Raw genomic sequence first — 11,445 nt, forward strand, 5'->3', positions numbered from 1 at the left:
AAAAGATGATGCAACCCAGATCCATACTTGGTAGCACAGGCATAGATACTTTATGGCCTTGGTACAACTTTGCTAATTCTTAAACTTGACCAGAAAAAGAGGGAACAACCTCAGGATCTAAACAAAGCACAATTCTTTATTGCAGCTCTAAGTGTTTGTGAGTTAAGAACCCCTTTTTCAGGAGATGTGGAAAGAAACAATGGCAACATGAGTATCACAGGTCTTTAAAATGTAATGTATCGTATATTACATACATGCTAGAGAAAATTTCCCAAGTCTAAAAATCTTCAAAGCACATGGTCAAAAGTGCACCTATTCAAAAAAAAGGTCTGGAAAATATTCTTTCTTTTGTTATTCTTTTAAAAGTCTGATATGGGTGTAAGTGTTCAGGACAGATATATTTTTTTGTCATGTGCTTGAAATATTTTGGGGCCATATTAACTTGCTATAGTATGAAACTTACATTATATTATATAATGCTGCCATTATTTCCATTTGTAGCTCCTGAAAAAGGAGTCCTCAACTCCAAAATGTGCAGCTACAATAATTTTTCTTCACTGAGCACCTACGCTTGCTCCCTCTTTATTTGCCCTGTACTTTTGAAGTGCTCTTCCTCTCTACTGACTGCGTTTTAATTTTTAAACTGTCCAGCTCACTATGCACACGGAGTATGCACTGTCATGAACACGCACACACACAAGTTCACACCTTTTATAAAGTATATTTGACTTGTAAGTAGCCCCTGTGTCTAGTTCAGGTGTGGACTATTGAAATATACTCTACACAGGGCTACCCTTGAAGACGGCTAAGACGCCTCAGCTAGTAAAGAATGTCATAGAGAGAAATCTGTAAAGGGTCCTGAGATGGATTCATAAGCATTTCTTAAGGAACTGGCGTAGGCTGCCTGCACAGGGCCCAGTTTATGGTACTGAGATTGCTGTATAAATTCTGAACCACTCAAGACCCAAATACTTGAAGAAATACCTCTCCCAATATGTGCTGGTCCATGCCTTAAGATCAGCAGGGGAGGTTCTGCTTGTGATTGTGATTATGGGTGAGGAGTTGGCAGTGTGTGTATCTGTAGTGACACCTTGCCTGTTGAACTCTCTCCCTTTGAAGGGGAGAATGATTGAGAACAACTGCACTACTCTAAAGCAGCTAAACCAGAAGAGGGGGTGAATCTGGTGAAGCACAGGGAGATGTAGGCAGCAACAGGCAGGCAAATTTAAAGAGGAAAACGTTATGATATCAGCGCAGTAAACTGGAAACCACAGGAGAGGTTTCCCACAGGCATCTGCTTGGCCACTGTGAGAACAGGATGTTAGATGGGCCTTTGGCTTGATCCAGCAGGCTTGTGTTCTGTCCTTAACTGCCCTGGGATAACAACTGATATGTGGTTGTTTAGAAGCTGAGTAAATGAGTAAGAAAAGGAGGGGGTGCTTCTGTTTTAAACCAAATAACTAAAGGCAGCACAACATCACCAGCTAACACTCAGAGAGCCAGTGTGGTGAAGTGGTTAGCGTGTCATACCAGGCCAGCTCGGCTATGAAGTTCATTGAGGAACCTTTTGCCATTTGCTGTCTATTAGCCCAGCCTAGCTCACCGGCTTGCTGTGAGGGTGAAATGGGAGAGGGAGGAGACACCATTGGAGGAAGAGCAGGATAAAAGCAGACAAAATACTTCCAGTGTGCAATGAATGATATCTGCCATAGTCAAGAGCCACTCTTTTTCAAAACCTCATCTTTTGTGGGTGGGATTTTCCTTTTGGAACACCCTTCCCATCTCGACAAATCGGGTTCTGAGATATTTATCGCTTGCTGGTATGTGACCAGACAACAGAAAAACAGACTTTGAAACTGACCTTCCAATTGGAAGAGAACTGCTGGTGCAGAGAAGATCAGTACCTGATCCTGAGTAGATGATCCTGAATTATGAGCACTTGCTATGCCCCATTTATTTATTTATTTATTTATTTATTTATTTATTTATTGCCATGCATGTAAAGCTGAATGTGCACAAGTTAATGTGTATAAGTTGTATAAAAGCTAGCCAATTAGCATACACCCCAAATAGCTTTCTCCAAAGAAAATCTACAGTACTGAAAAAACAGTACTGACTTGCTCTCCTGTCACCTTCCTTGCCTGCCTTGAAGATAGATGCCCCCTAAGGGGAGCAACATGACAGTTCCCTCCACTCCCCAAGGCTAGGCTTGGTTCAATTTTAAACGTCCTACTATGAATATTTTAGTCATTTAAAGCAGAGTCAAGAGTGTGGTCAAAACAAACCTGCTCCCCTCACTCAGGCATATACAATGCACTGGCCAGCAGGGGGCTACGGCACACACTAATGACCCAAAAATCCAGGGTTGGCAGAGCTCTGTTACCACTGCTTAGGAACAAAAGCACAAAACCTGATGGTAGTTGCTACCTTCTGCTAGGACACAAAGCAATTGGTATATCCCACTCCAACCCACTTCTCCATCTGTTTGAACACTCAAAGAATAGCAAGGGATTGAAGTGGTGAGCTGTCAAAGGTTTGTTCTACATGGAGTGCAAAAGCATTCATGCTAGGGAAAAGGCCACAGTTCAGCGGTAGAGCATCTTCTGTGCCTACATAAAATCCAAGGTTCAATCCCTGGCATCTCGAAGCAGGACAAGGAAAACTATCTGCATGAAACCCTGGAAAGCAGTTGCCAGTCAATGTAGACTATACTGAGCTAGATGGACCAATAGTCTGACTCAGGAGAAGGCAGATGCCAATGTTCCTATAGCCTCACCACTCACTTTCAGCTGAATTATGACTCTAGTCTCTATCTCTCCAGCTAAAGTTTTCCCTCCTCTCCTACTGCCATATGTTTCCACCCCCATCTCAAGCATTTCCCATCCACTCATACAAGCATACCTACATATACACACATACGTACATATAATACACATAGAGGATGTACTAGCCTTAACATAAACTGTTCTTGCCTTTTAGCAGGCTTTCTGTGGTTTTTAATTGCTCTGTAGTTTCATTCTTGTGGGCCTTGTCCTACATTGCTTTTTATGTTGAAGATGGCAAGCTGCCTGAATATTTATTACAAAGGTAGGGGTTAAAAACTAAAAAACAAGAAACAATGAGTGTGTTTGATCCCATTTACACATTATATGTACTTGCATGTATGCCAAATACAAAAATAAATGTCATACCTGCTAACCTCTTTCACACAAACATGTGATTACACATACACCTCTGCCCCAACCCTAGAAAGGCTTGCCCAGTGCCTTTGTTAAATATATTTAGGCACCAGACAAAAACATTCCTCTTCTTCCAGGTCTTTGTTTCATTAAACAATCTGTGGCCTTTTAAACTTTGATAGGGTCACTGTCTGTTGCTCTTGTTCTTTTGGTCTGTATTTTTTTGTTTTTATATTGTAAACCTCTCTGTGATTCTCAGATGAAGGGCAGTACAGAAATATAAAAAACAAGCAAGCAAATCTGCAGCTCTTTACTGAATGAGATTCCAGTTAACCCCATATTCTTCCCCCAACTGCCATATATTTCTTCTTCCTTATGTCTCAACTATTGCGTATATATCACACCACACACATAAAACTTTATGCATGTAAACAATTCATGTGAGATACACACTGGCATATGCATGATATGTGTGTGTAGGTGTAGCAAAGCCTATGGTGGCTCATAAGACAAACTCAAAAATCCACATTAGCATACCGTCCAACATTTCTCTGATGAAAATAGGGATGTCCCATTCAATAATGGTAATTTTACTATTTATACTCCACACATCTTATTGGGTTGCCCCAGCACTCTAGGCAGCTTCCAACACATATCAAAACATAATAAAAATATTAAACATTTAAGAAAACTTCCCTATACAGGATTGCCTTCAGATGGCTCGGGGGTTGGATAATTCCATACCCTCCAACGAAAATAGGAACATCCTAAGGAAAAGCGGGACATTCCAGAATCAAATAAGAAACTGGGGTGGCTTCTCTAAATCAGGGATGTCCCTGGAATATAGGGGCGCTTGGAGGGTCTGCATTAGGGCAGCACATTTAGTAGGCAGACTGAAATGTCACAAAATAAAGTGTGCACAAGTTTTCAAGTTCTCCAGAACCCCACCAGCCAAGATGGTAAATAAAGCAGGGAGTGGGAGGAGAGAAAAAAGTGGCCAATGTTGCTGCAAAGGAGTCTGGACTTAGTCTGTCTTACTGTGTGTGTTTGGTTTTTTCTGTGTGTGTGTGTGCATCTCACACACAATCACATTTGCTTTTATGCGAACCACTTTGACAATGCCTGTGTTTGTAGAAAATGCAGTCCATATCTAAATCAGCTATGACTATGTATGCACCCAGGTGTGTAATAATAATAATAAGAAGATGATGATGAACAATTACTCCACCATTTATGAATTGCTTCCTATGAAGTGCCTCAAAGCGATTTCGCAATACCAGGCTGTGCCCATAGCTAGTCAGAGCCAGAGACAAAATTGGAAGGAATAGAAATGCCTGCTTCAGGTCCATAACTCCCAATGGCTCTACTCTTGAGTAGAACTCCGTCCTGGACTTGAAGCTGCCTTTGATATATGCAGTCGCTTTCTATACGGGTTGCATCCAGCAGGTGCCAAATTCCTATAACACTCCCTCCCACAAAATGCCCTCCTTCCACCCCTTTCCCCTTCCTCACTTACCTGCTTCTCCCTCCTCCTCCATTTGCCCCCCATATCCCCCTTCCTCACACCCCCCACAGATGCCAACCATGTCCTCCCCTCCCCAAGGCATGTCATTGCCTCCCTTACTCCCCCTGGCCCTCGTATGTATGCAGTTACCTCAGACATTTCTCCCCCTCCCTACACATTCCCCCCTCCCACTTCCTCCCCCCTCAATAAGGAGCTGCCTCCCCAATAATGCCCCCCTCCCCGCTGCCCCTCCCCCCACCCCTTGGCACTCCTGTCAGCGTCAGCCCTCCCCCCCCCCCTCAGCCGCCCCTCCCCCCGCTCCAACTAGCCCCGCCCGCTCCTACCTGCTGCTGCCGCCGCCGATGCGTCCCGCTTCCTCCCCTCACTGACAGTGTTTGGGACCCTCTCGCCGGCCACCACACCGACAGCCAATGGCCTGCCAGAGAAGGCGGGACTTGTTCGGCCGGCTCCTCCAATGGCTCCGGGGGACCCGGGGAGCGACGTCACGGGCACTGCGGGTGGTTGCACTTCCAGAGCTCTGCCCCGCTGCCCAGAGGCTCCTTCTTCCCGTTCGTCTCTAGCAAGGATAGGCTGAGAGAACTTAGCCTCCCCTCCAAAAAAAAAAGTGGTGAGAGCTGGCGCGGGGGGAGAGACTCTTTGGGCACGCCCACCTGGAGAAGGTGGGGGGGAGGCTTTGTTTACATCCGGGGATCAGATAGAGGCGGGCGCTTCAGCAGCAGGCGAAGATAGGTCGCGGCCGGTCCGAAGCTGAGTCAGCGCGACCAATGGGATTCGAGGGCGTCAGAACGGGTTTAGCCACGCCCGCTGCTGGTGACTCGTACGCTTGTTTACCTCTTTCTACTTGGCGAGGTGAGGAAGGAGGCGTGGAGGAAAGAGACCGGGACGCGTGACGACAGCGCGCGGCTGGTGGCGCGACGTAACAAGTAAGAAGCCGGCAGGAACCATAGAGAGGGAAGAATATAGAGCGCCAAAATAATCTCTACTTGATTTCCGGTCTTAACAAAATTGAATTGTGTGTGTACAGTATGTAATTTATTTATATATACTTGCGAAATAATTGCGTGATTCTCTGTTTTAAAGGGTGTATTTTTTGATGCTTCGAGCTGTGTCCCAAGCAGGGGTTTGCGCCATTGAGATGCCAATGGATAGAGCGGCCTTTACAGTGGGGCGATTCAGCAGGTGCAGCGCAGTCTCCCTCGCCTTGGAAACGTGGCTGTGTTGGAAGAGGGAATTTCAGCAGACTAGCCCTCTTTAGCCACCCCGCATCATGCCAACCTTCTAGGGCCATTGTCCAATATGTTGAGGAAGCACCTTTTAAATACTGTACTTAAAAACACACGTGTACCATTATGTGTTAACTATTTGGGGGCATAGTGGTTAAGATTGTTGGTCCAGGTCCTGGGAACCAGAGTTCAAATCCTCACTCGGTCACAAAGCTCAGTGGGTGACCTTGGGCCAGTCATGGTTGTTAAGCCTAACCTATGGGACATGCCTTTATCTTTTTATGGGACACCGGTGGTGTTGTGGGTTAAACCGCAGAGCCTTGGACTTGCCGATCAGAAGGTCGGTGGTTCGAATCCCCGCGACAGGGTGAGCTCCCGTTGCTCGGCCCCTGCTCCTGTCAACCTAGCAGTTCGAAAGGACATCAAAGTGCAAGTAGATAAATAGGTACCGCTCCGGCGGGAAGGTAAACGGCGTTTCCGTGCATTGCTCTGGTTCGCCAGAAGCGGCTTAGTCATGCTGGCCACGTGACCCGGAAGCTGTCTGCAGACAAACGCCAGCTCCCTCGGCCTATAGAGCCAGATGAGCGCCGCAACCCCAGTCGGCCACGACTGGACCTAATGGTCAGGGGTCCCTTTACCCCCACAGGGTTGTTGTGAGAGTAAAATGGGTAGGCAGTGGAAACCGTGTGTGCTGCCACCTTGAGCTCCTTGGAGGAAAGGTAGGGTAAGAATGGAAATAAAGTGAGCAGATGGGACAGGTAGCTCCCCCACCCCAGTAACTGAGCATACCTGGGCAATGTGAACTTTGTAACCATCTCATCCCAATCTGTCAACCTGGCATCCTCCAGCTGTTTTGTGGACAACAGCTCTCATCAGCCCTAGCCAGCATGCACAGGTTACAGATCAGTGGCTGTCTGGCTAAACCAGGAGAGGATAGCCAATGGGTCTCAAGCCCTCAGTGAGTTAGGGACTTCCCCTCCTTGCGAATTGAGCAGACAAGACCAATAGTGGGTTCAATGGTCAATAATGAGGCTTCTGCACATGTTGTAGAGGGAAGTGAGGGGCAGATGGGGCTCGTCAACCTTGGAAGATAGCCCTTATAGCAGAAGGAAAACTCTGATCCTAAATTTCTGCTGCGTTGTGGGACCTCTTCGAGAGAAGCGAAGGCTTAGGAGTAAACCCTACACAAATCCAGAGTGGAGTCCCTAAGATGGTTGGATGGTGCCTTGTACACCTTTCGGCAACTCCTGCATCCAAGCATGTGCTAAACATATTGCTCTGCTTTCCTTTGGACCACATCTGTGAGGCTGGGCCACCCAGGACCTCCTCCACACACACTGCCCATGTTTGCACCCCAGGGAGGTTACTTCGGTGCTCCTAACTCAGGCTTGACTTCAGCCTTGGAGGCGCACTCCATGGTCTCTTGAGACAGATGCCAATAACATGCTAAAAGTGATAATTCAGGCAGGGGCTGGAAAGTAGGGATGGAAAACTACTGTGAATTTGTACAAAAATATTTGCGAACTGCTCTGTCTGGGTCTGAGAAAAGGGAGCTCTTTCTTCAGAGTGTGCAGCTGACTTGTGAAATACACAAATGGGGAAACAGCCTTCAAAAAGCTAAAACTGCCATGTTGCAAAAGTGACTTGGGTTGCTTATATGAGAGGAAGCCAGAAATACGTGCTTGTTCCCAAATGGTGTTTGGGTGCATCCAGATTCCTGCAGGGTTGGGGTGCAAGGAAGCCTCCTGTTTCCTGCTTTTGTTATCAGGTGCTCCTGGCCTGGGACCTTTTGGGAAGGAGCGTTGGTTATAAATGTAATAAACATGCAATATGGAAAGTCTTAGGGGATTATACAAAAGAGGTATGACCCAATCACAGCAACCTTCTCCCCACTTGTGATTCCAATCAATTGCTAAAAAGAGGCACAGTACTTCCAACCATGGAAGTAGAATATAGTCTTAGGGTTAGATAGCCCCATAAATTTGTCTAATCTGCTTTTACAGGCCTTGCTACATCTTTTGGGAGCAAACACCATAGTTTACAATGATGCACCTTTCCTTCCTGTGAAGCATAGATTGAATGCTCATCTGAGGTCTTATGGCTCAGCAGTTCAGGAGCTGCTCCAGATTAGAGTTTTAACACAAGCAGATTTCTGCAGCTCTCTGTGGCATTTCAGTGTGCAGCAACATGACATGGAACTGTGTGTGACCTTGTGTCGTGTCAACCATGTTCTTTTCATTTTTAATAAAGCAAAAGGAAGAAACAGAAAGCCACCCTGCCAGGTTTTTTGCTAACTTTATTTCATTATAAGTATACATGGCTCAACGTATGCAAAGAAAACTAGAAAACTATCCCAATAACTTAAGAACCTATGGTGGAAATGTCACCATCAAGAGCACCATCCATTGTTGGAACAGTAAAATATCTCATGCTTGTAAAAAGGAATGTGTTGTATATCCAAATGTGTTGCTAAAAGGAAAAAAAAATCAAAAAACACCTCTCAAGAATTAGGAGTCAATAACTGATGGAGGGAAACTACGTTTCATTCCTGTTTTTGAGCTAAAATTTTGGCCCTTTATCTTACAAAAAAATTATAATGAAAATACAACTAAGATAAAGTACTGCATAGTATTTTAATCAAAATACAGAAACCAGCATTGCTGTGTGACGAAGACTCAGCATCTCCTCTGCGTACGTTTCATTTCTGAATAGAGAAATCTAAAAGTTAATAAAGAAAGAAAATAGACCTAGTATTATATTCTCTAATAGGGTACACTTCAGGCAGAACGTATTAAGTACTACGAAAATACATATTTTCCATTCTTTTTAATAATTTACTTTCATTAAAAAGTTGTGAGGTCGTCACAATAAGTTTATACAAATTCATTACTTTGTACTAAATTAACCCCACCCCCCAAAAAAATTTATCATCCAAAATCAAGGTGTTGTGTTTTTGTGGGTTTTGCTAAGCCCTGTTGTAACAATTATGCAAAAGAAAGTTAGGTGGGGAGACTACATTTTGGTATGAAGGAATATAAATTTACACACATTTTTACAGCAAACTCCTTATAACCCTAAGAACGTCTACAAAATTCACAGTTATATTACAAGCAAGTACAAGTTTGAGATAAAGCTGTTCGAATACCAACCCACCCCAAAAAAGGTTTTCTGCATTAAAAAAAATAAAAAATCAAATGAGAAAAAGGTAAGATAAAAATATGCAGTTTCAACTTATTTGTACCGAAACTTCATAACTTTGAACTGGACCGCAAGGTATAATAATAATAATAATAACAACAATAATAGGGTTTTTTTATTTGTACCCCACCCATCTGACTGGGTTGCCTCAGTCACCCTGGGAGGCTTACAACATATATGAAAGCATAATAAATCATTACACATTAAAAAGCTTCCCTATGCAGGTAAACTGCATTAATGACTGAAACCCTTTCAGCAAACACAAAGTGCTTTCCTGGGCTGGTGGAACAATGGGTTCCCCAGCTTCTTCTGTCTTCGAAGGCTACGGCGCATGGCCAGCTTACTGGTGGTTTTGTGTTGGGTCGTCGTGGAGGACAAGATTTCAGGCTGGACGCTGACGTTCCTAGTCACCCCCCTCCTGGGCTTCTTTAGCAAAGGCCCCGAATTGGATTCTTCCAATGTCCTTTTGCAGCTCACTGTCGCTGCTTTCGTTGGCTCACTTGGAGGTACCTTGAAGGCTTTTGGATCCATGCCTGCGTTCCCAGAGTTGGAGGGAGAGAGGGTCCCTGGCAGGCTCCGTCCTTCCGAGTCGCGCATCCTCAACCCAAACAGTCGGCCGCACTTCTCCTCCTGTGGCACCGCCTCCTTGTTTGACACCACCGCTAACGTTGGGGCGCTGCCTTTGGCGGCCTCCCCAGGCGGCTCTGAAGGTTTACTCAATGCCGTGTTGCGTGTCAGCGAAGGGATGGTCTCGGGGGAGCTGAGCCGTGGCCACAAGTCATCTTCTAAAACCTGGTGGGGTTCAAGAGAGTAAAATTATGTAGTTGTGAATCCAAAGACTCAGATATTTCCCAGTATCTGTTCAGACAAATCCCAGAGAAGTTTGTGGTGGTCAGAGAATCTGAGAGGCGGAGAACTTTAAATGCCTCTTGAAAAATATGTATGTTTACCCAAGGTTTTGCTGGACTATTGACTCTTAAAATAAACTTTACACATACGGATAGAAGACTTTTTACTAGTATTACGAAGTGGGAATTTCTCTTTTTCATGCACTGTTCAGTTTTACTTAGGACAGGCTTTTTAAAAGGAATTGTTAGTGGACACTAAACAACATTCTTCTTTCAGGTGTTGGCCCTCCAGATGTTGCTGAAATACAACTCCCATCATCCCTGGCCGAAACTTTTATTTAATAAGCACCTGAGCCTGCTCCCTTGTTTCTCATCCTGTTTTTCTCTGAGGTGTTCTTTCCCTCATTCTCCTGCCATCTCTGAAGACAAGTCTCAGGTTCAATAAAATAAACTTCAAGCTTGGAAAATTCAGCTTTTCAAGCTCTGGAACCCCAGCTCAACACCTTGCCATTATCCCAGTGAGATGTAGCAAGGTTAAATGTAAGCAGAAGGTAAAATACAGACCTCCCAGGTACTGAATGCTCAAGTATAGTCTAATGTCGTAGTTCCAAACATGGGGCACACGCCTTACAGGGGAGCAATTCAGGAATGAGTTATTAACAGTGAATGGCCTTTTAGGCTTCCTCCACATGAATAGGAGTTCACTTTTTGAATAAGAATTATATGTCATGGGGGCGCATCAGGATTTTAGAGATGGTGCATGGCCAAAAAAAGGTTGGGAACCACTGGTCTAACATAACCAGCTGAAGCAGGGCAGCTGCTCAGAGGTGGACAGGTGGTTTGAACGGGCCTGCTAACATCACAGACCAGAATCTTCCTGGACATCAGGTGACCACCCAAATTAGCCATCCACACAAACCTGCTGGGAGAAATTGTCTAGGGATTTGGAGTCCGCTCTCATTGATATCCAGCCTTCTTTAGAAAAAGGGTTTGTGTAAAGGCTAACAACATAGGGCTGAACCATAGTTTTGTTCCAAGCCATTGTGGTAGACTTAAATGGCTGAAATGCCTTGCCCCTTGTCCTTTTATAAGTCAGTCTGGCTGCCATCTGCCTAATTAGAATTTTTGTTCATTCAATTATTGTTAATATCTTTCAAGTTATCAATGGCCAATTATATACAAGGAGGTAATTTGCAGTTTGAATTATTCTATTTCCCCCCAACAAGCTGAATTCTAAAATTTTACATTGAAATATATTTAAAACAGGCCCTCCTCAAAAAGTCACCTCTGGAATAGCCAGGGAAGTGGGAGATCTTGCTGTACATCTTGACATTCTAGTTCTGTAAGGCGCCTGCCGTTTACACACAGTATATTTAAAGCACATTTAAGCACATCACTCCCCACCCCAAGATCCCAGTGAATAGTAGTTTACCCCTCACAGAGCTAACTCCCAGGACCCTTAATGGACTACA

At 44.7% G+C, this 11,445-nt stretch overlaps 2 protein-coding genes across 6 annotated transcripts in view; both read right to left on the minus strand.

The window, feature by feature from the left end:
- Positions 1-5,165, minus strand: part of BCAS3 (BCAS3 microtubule associated cell migration factor) — a 467,999-nt gene extending 462,834 nt beyond the window's left edge. Inside the window, exon 1 of one of the 4 annotated variants that reach the window (XM_079955512.1) lies at positions 5,028-5,165. The gene's annotated coding sequence lies outside the window, so the exon portion shown is untranslated. The remainder of the gene's footprint in view (positions 1-5,027) is intronic. The other 3 variants (XM_079955511.1, XM_079955513.1, XM_079955514.1) reach the window with 3 other exon arrangements.
- Positions 5,166-8,205: 3,040 nt separating this feature from the next.
- PPM1D (protein phosphatase, Mg2+/Mn2+ dependent 1D) overlaps positions 8,206-11,445 on the minus strand; it is a 37,558-nt gene continuing 34,318 nt past the window's right edge. Inside the window, exons 6-7 of one of the 2 annotated variants that reach the window (XM_079955666.1) lie at positions 9,470-9,917; positions 8,206-8,645 (exon numbers count right to left, since the gene is read on the minus strand). In XM_079955666.1, coding sequence (XP_079811792.1) covers positions 8,626-8,645; positions 9,470-9,917 — 468 coding nt within the window. In that variant the 3' untranslated portion in view covers positions 8,206-8,625. Of the gene's footprint in view, positions 9,918-11,445 lie in introns of both variants that reach the window. The other variant, XM_079955665.1, reaches the window with a different exon arrangement.

Source organism: Podarcis cretensis (assembly GCF_951804945.1).
Source record: "Podarcis cretensis genome assembly, chromosome: 15".
NCBI classification, from domain to species: domain Eukaryota; kingdom Metazoa; phylum Chordata; class Lepidosauria; order Squamata; family Lacertidae; genus Podarcis; species Podarcis cretensis.